The sequence below is a fragment of the Anabrus simplex genome, chromosome 2 (assembly GCF_040414725.1).
Source record: "Anabrus simplex isolate iqAnaSimp1 chromosome 2, ASM4041472v1, whole genome shotgun sequence".
NCBI classification, from domain to species: domain Eukaryota; kingdom Metazoa; phylum Arthropoda; class Insecta; order Orthoptera; family Tettigoniidae; genus Anabrus; species Anabrus simplex.
This window is the reverse complement of record NC_090266.1, coordinates 1122916843-1122933287: the sequence shown is the minus strand read 5'-3', so window position 1 is coordinate 1122933287 and position 16445 is coordinate 1122916843. Positions and strand designations below refer to the sequence as shown.

The window sequence follows — 16445 nt, the reverse complement described above, 5'->3', positions numbered from 1 at the left end:
TGTGTCCTGGAAGGATAATGACTACGAATGCAGTCCGGCCGCGGGTTCAGTACAGCCAGCGCACCCAAGACGACTCCACGCCGGATCTCCTCATGGATTTGACCCATATTAAAAATGCTTATAGGAAAAGATGGCAAAGATTTAGGGATCCAACTGACCGGGTGGAATACCCGGACGTAGCTCGGGAAGCACGAAATCGATTGCTGGAAAGAAAGATTGAAAAATGGGAGGAACTTTGCCTAATCTCTCAGAAAACGAGTCAGATCGCAAATTTTGGCGGATTGTCTCAGTACACGAGTCAGATCGCGAATTTCGGCGGATTTATATAACACTTAAAGCATCCAATTATAAATTTTAGTATAATACCGTAGCGAAGCACGGGTATCTTGCTAGTCTCTCTATATAAAATAACTTGTCCTGACGGACTGAATGAATGACAGATTCATCATCGCCGAGCCAAAACTACTGGACATAAAGAAATGAAATTTTGGAGATACATTCATATTAACGAGTAGGTGCTCGCAAAGGGAGGGTTTTTTGATATCCCTTCGCTAAGGGGGGTGAAAAGGGGGGTGAATTTTTAAAATGAGGATATCTATATCTCAAAAACTTAAAAGTTTACAGACGTAAAAATTGGTATTTGGAATCTCCTTTAAAAATAAAGAAACACGTATTTTTTTGTTTTCGGAAAATCTCACTAAGGGAGGTGAAAAAAGGGGAAAATGGGTTGAAAACCTTTTATAAGGACACTTATATCTCAAAAACTGAGGATGTAACAGACATGAAAATTGAAATTTGGAATAACCTTTGAAAATAAAGAAACAAGTATTTTTGTGTATTTGGATAGTCCGATGAATAGGGGTAACAGGAGTGACAAACGTGGTGAATTTTTAAGAAGAGTATATCTGAAAATTACCTCAGACACGTAACATGTTACAGATTTGAAAACTGGTATTTGGAATTTCCTGTGAAAGTACAGAAACATAATTTTGTTTCGGAAAATCCACTTAAGGGAAACTGAAAAAAGGGGTGAATATTTAAAATTAGCGTCTCTACAGTATATCTCAAAAACTCAACATGTGGCAGACGTCAAAATTGGTATTTGGAATCTGCTTTAAAAATAAGGAAACACGTCTTCTGTAGTTTACGGAAAAATCCTTAACGGGAGGGGGGGGGGGGGAAGAATTGAAAAATTAGTTAAATTAGTATGAGAATATATATATCAAACCTAAATATGTTACAAACGTGAAAACTGGTACTTGGAATCTCCTTTAAAAAATAAAGAACAGGCATTTGGTGGGGGAATCAACTTGGTAGGTTTGGGGGGGGGGCATTAACCCGGAGATGAATTCCTTTTACAGAACTACATATATCCCATACACTGAAGATGTTACAGTCGTGATAATTAGTACTTGGATGCTCTTTTGAAGAAATCGGTACTGTTTGTTTTTGCAAAATTCACTTGAGTGGGGAGTGTCAAAGGAAGTAAAAAAATGGAATTCTTTTTCTGGAGAAACTTATATCTCAAAACTGAAGGTTACAGACATGGAAATTGGTATTTTGAATCTCCTTTAAAAATAAATAAACACCCATTTTTGGGTGGGGGGTAACCAACTTAACGGTCGGGGGTGGAGTAAAAAAGAAGTTGAATTATTTTCATGAGGATACTTATATATAAAAAAATGAAGATGTCACAGACATGAACATTTGTATTTTGAATTTTCTATCAAAGTAAAGAAACACGTAATCTTTTGTCTTTGAAAAATCCACTTAAGGGGGTGTGAATTAATTGAAAAATTAGTTGAATACCTTGTATGAGGATACTTATATCTCAAAAACTAAAGATGTTACAGACGTGAAAATTAGTATTTGGAATCTCCTTTAAAAATAAAGAAACATGCATATTTCTGGGGGTAGGGATTCAATTTGGGGCAGGGGCGGTGAAAAAGTAGTTTAATTCCTTTTTGTGAGGATACATAAATCTCAAAACTGAAGATGTTACAGTCATGAAAATTGGTTCCTTTATAAATAAAGAAACAAGATTTTTTGGTTTTCGGAAAATTCACTTAAGTGGGGAGGGTAAAAGGAACTGAAAATGTTTAATTCTCTTTATGGAGAAACTTATATCTCTAAAACTTAAGGTTACACACGTAAAAATAAAGAAACCCGCATTTTTGGAGGGGGAATCAACTAAACGTGCTGGGGTGAAAAAGGAGTTGAATTCTTTTGTGAGGATACTTATATCTCAAAAACTGAAGATGCTAGAGGCATGAACATTTGTATTTGGAATCTTCTTTCAAAGTAAAGAAGCACGTGTTCTTTTGTCTTCGGATAGTCCACTTAAGGTGGGTGAATGAAATGAAAAATTAGTTGAATTCTTTGTGTGAGGATACTTATATCTCAAAAACTAAAAATGTTAAAGACGTGAAAATTCGTATTTGGAATCTCCTTTAAAAATAAATAAACACGCACTTTTGGGAGGGAGAATCAAATTAACGGGTAGGAAGGGGAAGGGGGTGAAATGGAGTTGATATACGTTTAAGAGGATACTTATATCTCAAAAAATAAAGATGTTACAGACGTGAAAATTAGTATTTGGGATCTCCTTTAAAAATGAAGAAACACGCATTTGTTTTTCTAGGAAGATCGACGTAAGGGGTGTGGGGTTGAAAATAAGTAAATAAGGAGTTGAAATATGCATATGAGGATACTTTATCATAAAAACTGAAGTTGTTACAGACGTGAAAGTTGGTGTTTTGAATTTCCTTTCAAAATAACGGAACCCTTATTTTTTGTCTTTGTAAAGTCCACCTAAAGCGGGAGATGGGTGGCAAGAAGTGAAGAAGAAGAATTTGAATGTTTCTTATGAGTATACATTTATCTCAAAAACTGAAGGTGTTACAGACGTACAGGCATGAAAAATGGTATTTGGAATCTCCTTTAAAAATAACGAAACATGTAATTTTTTGTTTCCGGAAAATCCAGTTAAGGGGTTAAAATTAATTGGAAAAGCGCGTGAATTTCTAAAATAAGTACCGGTATATCTACATTATGTCAAAAACTGAACATCTTAGAGAAAAGAAACTTGGTATTTGGAAAGTCCTTTAAAAATACAGGAACCTGTACCTTTTTGTTTTCGGAGAAGGCACTTAACAAGGTGTGAAATGAAGTGAAAAATAATTGAATTATTTTTATGAGGATGCTTATATCTTAAAAACTAAAGATGTTACAGACGTGAAAATTGGTATTGGAACCTCTTTTAAAAATAAAGAAACATGTATTTTTACTTTCGGAAAATCCATTTAGATGGGGGTGAGGGTGGGGGAAGGACAGATCAAGGGGTTGAATTCTTTTTATGGGGATACGTTTGTCCATCTGAAAAACTGAAGATGTTACAGAGGTGGGAATAGGTATTTGGAATCTACTTTAATAATAGAGAAACATGTATTTATTTTTCTACTTGAGAGAAGACTGTTCTTCACATGTACAGTTCTATGTCGTATGGTGGTCTTAGCCCCAAAAGGTAGTGGGTGAATGAAACTCATTTTTGGGTAAGTTTTATACTTTAGGAATTATCAGATAATGTCTTAGTACAATGCCAAGGAACGATTACTTTGATCAAATTACGAAATCCACGCGAGCGAAACCGCGGGTAATTGCTAGTACAGAATATTGTTTCGACACGCGCTCAAGATCATACTTTGAAGATAAAATTATCACCACTACTCTAGAACTATTTACACAATAATAAACATCCCCAAGACATTAGTACCACAAATAACTTAGTCTAAACTAGCTGACTCTTGCTACGTAATTAATTCAAATAAATTCAAACGTTACATGAATAAATAACTATATACAAGTTTACACGACAGCGAGCTGTTATTGTTCAGAGATTAAATTAAATCAGATATACTCATCCTTGTTCGCGTCGTTCCATGATTGAGCAATGCGCCAATTTAGGCCATCAGGTTAGCCCAACGATGCCACGTCCACACCATCATAACACTGGAATTGCTGCGGTCTTTAGAGTTCTTCTCCATGGTTAGCTTCTGATATGCACTGTCCCGAAACGACACGATTCACGACACATTTTTGCAGCTCGCGTTCCGCACAAGACAAAATACACTGAGCATAGGAAAACAGACAGTATCAATTATCACTCAGCACAGACAAAAAAACAATGAAATAATCCCTTTCACATTCCGTCTGCGTAATATTTCAGTCCTGTAGTCTATTCTCCAACGGAATCTAGTAGTTAATATTAGTTCAAACAATAAAGATCTGCGTACAAGTTCTGATTTATCTCACGACTTCGTTACTTATCAAATTCCACTTTGCTCTCACAACAAAGGGCTTACTACTTCACACAGCTATTTACGTATCAGTTTGTAAAAACAACCCTTAATATTTCCCCTATGGGAAAATCCTTGCGGAATAAGTTCGTTTTTCCAATATTACAGTCATTTTCTCTGCCTACAAAAATGCTCAACGAACTGACCCCACGTTTTCCAAACGACGTTCGTACAACGCGACCGACCCGTTCAATTCAAAACATCAGAGTGAGCTCCTCGTTAGCGCTTGGCGTCATCCGCCGGTTGCTTACTTCCTGGTATATACGTATATCAGGGCTTCCCCTTTACATTACATCATACTTCCTGTCTCTGGTTATCACATCTATTAGCTTCACAAGCAGCCAGGATATTTTAACTTAATTTATAATCATGTATAAGTGCCTTATTTGCATTTTATAATCCTTTCTTCTGGACTTCAATCTTCCTTTTTAATGTCATTATTTTCGTACTACTCCTATCATTCCAATTACTGATTTGCGCGGTGATCTGTGATTCGTCGGTAAAAATTTTCCGCCGGTAGATATCTTTAGCTCTGTTTCATATCGTTCTCAAGTCTCTCTCTACTGAACAGAAAGTTCCAGTGACCTATATGATACAACATCCGTCAATCCCTCACACGTGTAGCTCTGGAGACATGATTCGGCTTGTCGGATTTCTGCACTCATCCTATTTCAATACGTAATATTCTTCTCCATATTTGATTTTCACGACGTATTGGTTATATGTCAATGACATTCAAACCAATTGGGTTCAATACATTCCTAATATAATAAGGAGTAAAGCTGTGGCTTGTTGTTACTTGAGTTGAAATGATCTGTTAAACGCATCAGCAATATAGCCATGTTTTAATAATTTCCTTTGGCTATTCCAAGCCTAGCGCAGCCCTTGTAAAGCATACCCTCCAATGAGGGTAGGCGGCATCTGCCGTGTATGTGGTGAGGGATAATGTTGTGTGTGGTGTGTGAATTGCTGGAATATTGGGGACAGTACTGCCCCCATCATGCCGGGCTCAGCTCGCCGGTGAGCGAGAGTCTCAGAGGTAGACCATTCGCTTATCGGCTGTGCAGAAAATGTTAAAGGCAGGAATAGATGAAGGACTAGCGACAAATGAAAAGAAGCTAAAATAGGTTTATACATTTATTAAAAACAATCACTCTTCCAATAAACAATTAAATTTACAAAATCTGGGACTAATTCTTGAAAATCTCTTCTCCTCGTGCTATCGTCTATAAGGAATCTTGATCAAATTAAAGCTCAACGAATGTTCTTGTCTGTAATAATAATAATAATAATAGGGATCATTAATTTACTATAAACTGGATTGAAAATCAAAATACTATCTGGTATCACTCTCTCCAATAATGATAATTAAATTGCTTAAATTAAAATATTCCTTCTGGATCTCACTTAATTCTACAAGAAAATGATCATTTTCTTTCCCTTATTAAAATTATTGAAAAATGTTTAATTCAAGAAATTGTGGTTAATAAGTCTTCCTTAGAGTTTCCCTTCATCAATCCATTCATTTTTATAATTATTAAGTGACTGAACTTCTCATAATTAATTCTTATTTGATCTCATATCAACCTAAACGTTACTCGCTATTATGCAATAAGTGACTGTACAATAACTAAAATTTCAGCCTCGTGACATCAATCCACGGACGTTGCCTTCTCTTATTCAATTTATTTTAGTGAATTAGATCCTAATCTACCTTAAATTATAATAAAATCTTCTAAATATTCATAATTCATCAAATCACGGACACGCGAAAATAACGTAAATCGGTCAAAATTTGACGCGCGCAGTGGAGAACATCATCATAAAAACATTCAAGAAAATTCACAAAACACAGAATATAATCAAATCACACATCACACATTCACACATAGGTATACGACAATATTACAACATTATTTACACGAACACTAACCCATTATTATTAAATTTTGGATTTATTCCAAATTAGGGAAATCATTCTCTAGATGACAATATCATGTATATTCCAGGTATCGATCTAGGACGTGATAGAGTTGAGGCTATCACTTTTATGCAGAAATTAATTATACAACGATGCTCAAGGGAATCCTTTAAATAGAAATCACTCAAAATAAGCAAGTAAAATACCTACAGCACAGGTCAAAATATTAGAATACGCGCTTAAGGTACATGAGTTGCGGCATTTATTTTTATTCTCCTACTATATCGTGGCTCTCGATTAATCTGCACTCAAGCTCGAAGAAATCATGTCCAGTGACACATTTCTTCCAAAAATGACTCTAATGGATGCATAAATTATCACACAAAATATAATGTCCATCTGCAAGTCATAATCGAATTAATAGCACAGTAAAATATACGTATAATTCATCATTACTCCGTCCGGAGGATGCCATGTTCCAGGCCTACTTTACATAAAGTGAGCACACGGTAATTCTTTCCAAGAACAAACCAACATTAAACCCATGACCTTATTCAAATTATAACCCGTAATTAGGTTTAATTATTTTTACTCATTATTATTATTATATTTATTGACCGTGCCTAATCACGCTTGCAAAGCTATCGTACGAAATTATTCAGATGACTCTAAACGAACTAAAGTCCACAGAAATGTCGTATAATCGTAGAATGAAATTTGGCACTTAGTAAAACACCAGAACACTGTCCTAATCTGTCTCAATTAAGAAAAACACCAGAACACTGTCCTAATCTGTCTCAATTAATTTTCAAACTATTTCAAAATCATTCAAGATTAACGCGGAGGTCATTTACTTTTATTTCTCCTGCTGTCTTAAATTTTTAGGACAGTTGAGGTCTCTCTCGATGACATTCACTCTTATCTCTAACTAATAGAACCGAATACACATTCATTCCAGAGCACAAACTACCTCCCACCGAGGAAAGAATGAAAAATCAAACTACTGCTAAATTAATAGAAACTCTAAATGAATAAGGTAAGGCTACGTTTTACAGACATTTTACAGAAAGATAGAAAGATGAATTCTTAAAGAATACTCATGTGGCTGGTGTTAACTGGATTCTGGCTGATGACCTAGTACGTGATCACATCACCTTCCATCGAACAAAGTCTTGCCCATGTCCGACGCCTTACATAATTAGTGACTCATGGAGGAGATGAAGGTGCACAGGAAACAGTAGGATTCATCTCGGAAAGGGATAGCCATCTTGAAGCGAGCTCGAACCAACGACCTTCCTTCTTCTGAGTTCTCGTAGAAAAGCTGAAACTAATAAAAGTCTTAGCAATAGTCCAGGATACACACGCGATGTTTAATAATTTGGAGATGGACACTTATCTTATGACAGTCATAAATAAATCGTAGAGAAGTTTTTCAAATGCTTGAATTGCAGTTTATTCAGTCCTCAGTGCCTTCTCTAATGCAAAGTCTACCAGTAAAGCAAACGACGTCCAGTCTCGACCGTAGCTGCATTCAGAGTAACGCTCAAATCAAGTGTTTAGAAGTAAAAAACCATCTATAAAATTTCCTTTGGAATTACCATAAATTCACTGTCTTAAGACGGAGGTGTGCCTCTTGATTATATCTGATTGGTGGATCTGTTGCATTCCTGTGAAGGTTGTCATTTTTATTGGCTGCCCTAGTTTCACGTCACACGACCTTGCAATTATTGATCGATTATAATCACGCTGCCCGCCCGATCACGCGGCACCCACACACATGCGTCTGAAAGACACCTAACAGGAATTTCACCCTGCTTCCTCGTTCTCTTGGTAGGTTGGGAAAACCGGTTCGCAGGCGACTTGTTCACGCTAGCACGGGAGTGTAAAATCTCACCCTCCTGGCGATCGAAATAACGTTTCAACTCACTGATGAAATAAATCATTCTCCCTTAAATTATTTCCACTTTTGAAGGGGACAGTACAAACATCCAGTCTCGGAGCCAGGGGAAGTAAACATTCAAGGGAAAATCTCCGACCCGGCCGGGTGCCAGACTCCAATCATGTTTACCGGGAATAACATTACTTAGAATATTTATTTTAAGACATGCTGTATGTCTATTTGTTATTGCATTTACAGTATTCTTGTACTTATATTGTACAGTAAATATCAGTGTCTTCACTAGTGATGAGACTCATTCGCTATTTGGAGGCTAGCTATAAGGGGCGATCAAAACGTTTCTGGTGGACGGCCGCATAGTCCTGAATCAGGATGACAACCAGCAAAATCACCGTGAGCATTGAGGTGCTCATCCCACCGACGCACCAGCTTGAAGATCCCCGTGTGATACAACACCGTGTCCCGCTGCGTGAAGAAGTCCGTAACCTCCTGCTGCACATCCTCCTCTGAGAGGAATCTTCGACACTTCAAGGCCTTTTTAGGGGCCCGAAGGTGTGATAATTGCATCAGGAGAGATCAGAACCATAGGGCGGGTGTTCGAGTGTCATCCACCGCGCGCGTGTTGTTGTCCGTAATGGATGAAGCTGGCCTCCCAGATCGACCGGCGTCTTGTGTCGAAACGCGACCCACACTGAACTCCGCGCATCATTCCACAACGGTGGTTTTCGACAGACATGCTGCCCCATACATAGTCTTCATTCTCCGATGAATGTCCACCGATGTTTGTCCTTTGGCAGCATAGAAAAGAATGATAGCACGTTGGGCCTGTTCGGACGCACTTGGTATTAACGTCGCCATAGTTCACGTGGCCGCATTTAACGCACGACACGACTGCCACACTAATAGGTTTGCCTACATGACTGTGCTTATATACCCGCATCGGAGTCGCACTACGTTTCATGTCCACTGCAGCAATGCCCTCAAACGGAAACTTTTTGATCACGACTTATATTATCAATGGACGTCTGATGATAAAGAAACTCAATGAACACGGCAAACACTCGGCAAAATTTAAGCATTAAACTTGTTGAACTATGTTAATAGATTACCCTTTACTGAATAACAGGAACTTTACCTTTCTTAGTGGAAATTCTGTCGATCCCATCCAAGAAACTGTGAATGGTACGTTGCACGCTTCAACACCGTGTATTTGTACATTGTAACACGAAACTTGTAAAGTGTCAGTTTTCTTTGAATGAGTAAATATAGGAAAATAATACCATGTCTATTGATATCGAGCGCAATATAAATCACACCCGAATATTTATACAAGGTCAGTTTTTCTTGCGATTATAATCTCTTTTTTATAAATACTGTACTCCAGCCAACATTTCGTTGCTCCGAAAAACGTAAAAGTAGTTAGTGGGACGTAAAGCAACATTTCGTTGTATGGTGCGAGGAACAGTTGAGCGTAATCCTTAGCACGAGCAACACGTATTTCGAGCAAATGTGCACATGTGTGTAGCTTTACACTGACGTGGGGAAAGCTTGCTTTATTAAATTGTTTTGCACATTATAATCTTCCAGATTCAAAGTCATCTTCGTAAAGACCATGAAGGCACTTGGAAGGGTGGAATGTAAAGGCTACCACTATCCGTAACCTCGGCACTAAATGAGATACAGAGGTTAGCTCTACGCCTGGCCGCCTTTGCCCCCAGGAATTAACCTACTACTCACTATTTGTGTAGGCTGAGTGAACCTCAGAGCCATGTGCACCTCCGGAAATGGAAATCGCGTTCCTTAAATTTTTCGACCTCCTGACGGGGAATGAAACCCAGGTCCTTCGATGTTACGGATTCTGGCTTGTTACTGTGAACGTTTTTAAAATGCAAACGCCTTTACCACCTCGGCCAGGGATCTTAGTTAAATAAATAATAAATAAAATAATAAATAAAAATAATAAATAAATAAATAAATAAATCTTAGTTAAATAAATACATTCTGGCAGGATGAAGGTAGAACGGAAAATTAGAATCGTCATCACATTCACAGAACGAGACATTCCAGGACCAGCCCCCTACGAAATGCACGGGTGGATTTTTGATAATTTGAAATTGAATGAAGTGGACACTGAAACGTTGCAGCTCAACGGAATTTCCCAACTTTTCATTAAGTGCAGGAGGCAAGACACTTATGACCATCTACTCAAGAACTATGTAAGTGAGCAATATTTTGTTCATAGCAATGGCTACCGTAGCGAAATTGGGTAAATATTGAATAGATTGACACGGGGGAAAGTGGCGTGCGGTGAAGACATTCGTTACCCGAGCTAAAAAAAAAGGAAGAAACCAATCACCAACATTACAACGTATTTTAATTCATTCAACTTCGCTAATCACCCAACTAGGGACCACGGTAAGCCTTATTTTATAGTTTTCGCTTGATCCACATCGTCTTCATTAGCTCACTGTATTTAGCACGACGTTCTTCTGTCCATTTCACACCAATTGCCCGTTTTTCGTCCCGGAAAGTCCCAAAAGTCTTGATGGCTGCTTTGAAAATATTCCAGTCTTGTTCATCTTCTGCTTGTATACCTAGTTCTTTAAGATCTTTCTTGATATTAACGTACCAGGGCATTGCCGTTTTTTTGGTTTTTAGTCAAATACACTGAAGATACGTTTCGTCCATCGAGAGTCGATCATCCGTCATATATGACCGTAGAAGCGAACTCCGCCTTTACGCATTGTGTCCGTGATCTTCTCTATCTTAGAGTACACTTCTTGCCTGGATTATCTAATGTAGATGCCATTTTTGTAGTTTGGGCCAAGTATGGTGTGTAGCATCTTTCTTTCTTTCCTCTCTAAATCCGCGAGCAATCATTTCTCGGACAGGATAAGGCATTGAGATGCATACAGCGATACTGGTTTGATGACAGTTTTATAGTGACAAAGAGCACTTTTTTCTTGTATAGCCTGTGTTGTGGGTGGTTTGTAAAGTAACTTTCATTTTCTTGCTTCTTGCTGCTATGGCCCCTTTGCCAAGTCCATTTTGCTGGATCAATTACCCAAGGTATTTAAATTTATTGAACGGTTTATAGTTCAATGTTTGGAGTTTAGTTGTGCCGTATCATCTTTGATGTTTGACATTACTTCTGCCTTTTGAAAGGAAATTTGTAAACCTGTTTGTTCTGCTACTCCCTTCAACACATTGATCTGTTCTATTGCACTTTCGAAATTTTCTGTCATCAGAGCTATGTCATCAGCGAACGCTAAGCAATCTATTTACACTACGTTTCTCTTTGTCCCAATCCTTAAGGGTTTGTAAAGGTTTCTCTCCTTTAACATCTTTCGCCACTCCTGTATTACCTTACTATTTTATGAACTTACTTGATAACTAAGTGGGAATATAACAAGCAAATTGATCATACAAATAAATAAACCAATAAATAAATAAATAAATAAATAAATAAAATAAAATAAATAAATAAATAAATAAATAAATCAGTAAGTAAATAAATAAAAAATTCGGGTATTAAAGAATATGAAATTTTAATTCACTTGAAAATGAATATATTCAACCACACATTCGCACATATTTCCAAATTGGTATTCACGGCAGTGATGACACCATAATAACTTAAGCTACTGTAGATTTTAAACAATGTACTTAGAGTTTTACCTGGTGACGCTTGGTAATAGTACAGTAATGGTTTTAATAGAAATATTCTGGGACTAACATTTCGTTTTTTAACTTAAACAGCCTAACCTAATACGTTTCCGCGTGTGTCGAAAAATATACTGTATACTGGATCGCTCCCAAAAATGTTATGCACGCTGAAATCCGAAAACAAATATTTTTGTAACGCTCGATTTCATAAAATGGTTCTATTTTGATTAGCAAGATGATGTACAGGTGACTATACTGTTAACACATTGATATTTTTCTTGTAGCCTCTGATGTTTGGTGCTGAACAATTCGAGTGTTAACTATTACAACTAACATGTGACGTGACACCTACACTGCCGGCCAAACGTTTCCCGACACGCTTTGAACTGTTAAAGACTGGACTGAGATTAAAAGAAAACAACATACCTATACAAGGGATTGACACATATATAATTATTATAAAACTAATATTTTACAATAAAACTACGTTTTGCATAACATCTGAGCAAGAAATAGACAATATGTACACATTTACCCTCAGAGATCTTCAGAACACATCAAAATCTCTTCTCATCAAAGAAACCCCGCTTTGCTGCTAGTACTCTTTTAACTCTTCTCGGCATTCTCAGAACAGTTTTTTTCTAACACTGATGCAGGTAAACTTTGCCAGGCATTCTGCAAGGGACCCACAGCTTTTCCGATGAACGAAGACACTCTTTTCGGACTTGTCGATCCAACTTCTCCCAGAGCAGCTCAATTGGATTTAAGTCCTTTAAAAACAATTTCCCAGAGTTTTGTTTTTCAGATAATTCATGCAATAGCGAGACGTGTGTGGGGTCATTGTTTTGTTGGAGGACAAAGGCACGTTGCGTACAGACAGAAGAGCATAACGAGATAGGATGGAATGGTGGCCGTTTTTGTCCAGTGTTGCTTGAATTCGGTGCAGTCTGCTAACTGCACTGAATGTGTAAAAACCCCAAACCATCACAGAGCCCCTCCATGTTTCACTGCAGATGTTATACAGCAGGAAGCAATTTTTCCGATGCTGAACTTCGAACATAAACTCGTCGCTGTTGCCCGAAAAGCTTCGAAACTTGGTTACATTAATATATTCTGTCATTAAACAATCATTAAACATATTCGAGTGGATACCTACATATGTTTTGTCCGGAAACGTTTTGCTGGCCGTGTATCTTACCCAAGGTAGCTGCCCTATCACCGTAAGATGTTGTGAATCTCGAGTATTCACGTATTTCTTATATAAACATATAATAATATTATCTTCTAGAAGAATTCTCGACAGTGTAGTGAATTTACACGTTTCTCATTAGAAAGCCATGAACCAATGTTACTTTTATTAAAATTTATTTCTATGCTATATAGTATGAAAATATGTCACACCAGAGAGATATATTGAAAAAGTGGAAAGCTCACAAAATCGGTTCCCCCCTGTGGGTGGGGCACGCAGAGGTAGAATACACCCACGGTATCCCCTGCCTGACGTAAGAGGCGCCTAAAAGGGGCGACCAAGGGATGATCCAATTAGAACCATGAGACTACTTGTAATTAGTACCATCACATAGGGAACACCATGGGTCGCATTTACTTGCACATAGTACCACTACCGGTATGTTAGGTACGCAATAGGTTTGTGTTTAGTAGCGACAGTGTGTGAATCAGGAGGTGGGTCCTACAGTACCTGTGATTCGTACCCCTATATGAGCGACACCATGGTTCTGCCTTACCTATGCTCAGTTCCCACTATGTGAGGAATTCCCCGGGATAGTACGAGTCCCTGTGGTTAGTCCACTTATGTGAGGAACGCCATAGGATTGCTTTGCCTTTATAGGTTTGCGTTGCCTATAAATAGCGCTGCAATGTGAGAAACACCATAGGTCTGTGTTACTATTACACTACCTGTGAATAGTACCATAATGTGTGGAATACCGCGAGTCTCCGCTACGTTTGATTAGTACCGCAACATTGCACATAGCATGGTTCTACTTTCCTAGCGATAAATACCATTATGAGGGGCCGATGACATGGATTTTGGACCCATTTCGACTATAAGCATAATCGATTGAGCATCGTGCTATAGAAGCAGTCCCTTGGTCAGTAATACTATTGTTTTGTGCCAGCTTCTGTGCTGTGAGGCCCTGTGGGTCGGATCCACTGATCGTTTTAAATTCATATCCGTCCATCCATTCATTCTTCGTCCTCACGCTTTGAATTCTGGTCAGTGGAGGATTTTGGACTTTTAAGTTGTCATTTCATTTCGTCTCATTTCGTACTACTAGGGGCCGATGACCTCTATGTTAGGCCCCTTTAAACAACAAACATCAATCAATCAATCAATCAATCAATCAATCAATCAATCAATCAATCAATCAATCAATCAATCAATCAATCAATCAATCAATCAATCAATCAATCAATCAATCAATCAATCAATCAATCAATCAATCAATCAATCAATCAATCAATCAATCAATCAATCAATCAATCAATCAATCAATCAATCAATCAATCAATCAATCAATCAATCAATCAACAAAATCGATTTCGAGAACGCGATATGATATTAAGGAATGTTATGAAAATAAAATTTTTGTAACGTAACATAATGATTAGTTTGGCTTTAATGATTATTCTGAACTGATAGTAAATGATTCCCAAATACACATTCACTATCGACCTAAATATCCTATTTGTTCCTTTAACTTTAATCACTGTATGTTTTAGGTTTTAGGAAATGAATTCCATATTTTCAATTGAAGACATATACCCAAAAGTGATCTAACGCTAACCGCTGAAAATTTCGAGGCCAGTGCTTCAGTCTCTTGATTGACTTTTTGTGTGAGTGATGAACTTTTCAGTCGTTTTTAATAAAAATATCGTTGAATCATAATACTAAATAACTGTGTGATCTATATTTAGGTAAGAGATAGAAATAAAACGTGAATAATATTTCTGAGAAATTTACAAAACCTTCATTTTTCATATTTGAGGAATGCGAACGTTATAACGCTTTTGTGAATATTTCTTCCACTGCTTCACCATACATAATTGTAATATTTATTAAATTAAATCTGTTCCATTACTTTTCAGGATAGTATTTCACCCGCTTTGATTGATTGGGTAATAAAGATTCTCCTAATCTATGTACCAACTGTCGTTATGAATTTCGTCAAGAATTTGTGCCAGCCAAAATTATCAACACTTGGAAACTGGATTGTTAACAAGCTGCAAGCTATGAGTAAAGAGAAGGAAGAGAAAATTCGATAAAGATAATGTTACTCCAGATACGTGATACCTCTTCGTTAAATGAAGAAATGACCGAACTGAATTTGTAATTTTGTTAATAAATAAAATAAACCTTCTTATTCTAATTCCTTGATCTCTCCCGGTGTATTTGAGTGGGCAAAAAGCATACAAATTCATCTACCAATAACATGTTTATGCAAATATTTGAATACATTGTCGGAATTTTTTTGTGTCACCTTCAATATTTACTTCAGTTTATTCATTTCTTGTACCCGTCGTTGACGGGTTAGTCTTTGCACATTGCACAATGAGTATTTTCATACTCCCTACAACAGTAATGCCATCTGACGAAGAGGAGTGGCATTAGCAGAGACAGAGCATCCTCATGAACAATAATTATTGTTTATATTGATTATAATCAGCACAATGTAAAAAGGAAGGAAGCTTGTTGTTTTACTTAACTGTTGGTATCACAATATATCCACGTAGGGTTACTGTGTTACGGATTTTACCGACAATCCGCAATTTTAGAGAGCAAGGGGAACGTCCGTGCTGAAGATCATATTCCGTGTGATACATATGTCTTTAGTAGTTATGTAGATGGACTGGAAGTCAACTTCCAATAATTTAAACTTACCACCAAATACCTACAAATCATCATGAACCAAGGTATATCTTTGATGATGAAGGTATACGTTATCTTTGCCATCACTGCAGCGATATTGCAATTCTTGTGATTCTGGGAAACAGTATTCTGAACTGATCAACATTGCATATTGCGAATGTAGAGAGGAGTTTCCTCTAATGTTTGCGCAATAAACAGAAGGTAGAGTCATCTTAATACAAATAAATATAAACCAAATGGAATGGTGCAACCATGCAATAGAAAATGAACGTGGATATTATAGTGAGATTCATAGGCTCTTCAAAAATCAAAGTAATTTTCTGTTCTTGCTTCTGAGAAGTACGAGTGGTATACGAAGAATGTTTAGTGCATGGTATGTACACATTTTTGTATTAAGTCATGCTCTCGGTATTAAATGGATTAGATACGAATAAATTTTATTATGATAAGTGTTTACTTATATCGGCCGTATTAGTAAAAATATTACGTTCTGGTTTTGGGCTGTCAAATTACAATTTCGTGGTTTTTGGCCAACAGTTTTATATGGAATACGAACCAGAGGAACGTGATTATTCATTTCAAAAGACCACGTTCGTTGATCAGAATTGGCCTTCGTGAGAATGCGATGTAATTATCGGGTAATTTAAGGGCTTAGAGCATACATAGACATTACAAGAACACGAACCGAAATTAGTGCTTGACCTTTACATGAGATGA

General features: G+C 37.2%; 1 protein-coding gene across 3 annotated transcripts in view; it reads left to right on the top strand.

The window, feature by feature from the left end:
* Positions 1-15228, top strand: part of LOC136863339 (17-beta-hydroxysteroid dehydrogenase type 6) — a 246628-nt gene extending 231400 nt beyond the window's left edge. For all 3 annotated transcript variants that reach the window (XM_068226402.1, XM_068226401.1, XM_067139724.2), the window contains one exon: positions 14948-15228. In XM_068226402.1, coding sequence (XP_068082503.1) covers positions 14948-15124 — 177 coding nt within the window. In that variant the 3' untranslated portion in view covers positions 15125-15228. The remainder of the gene's footprint in view (positions 1-14947) is intronic.
* Positions 15229-16445: the final 1217 nt, after the last annotated feature.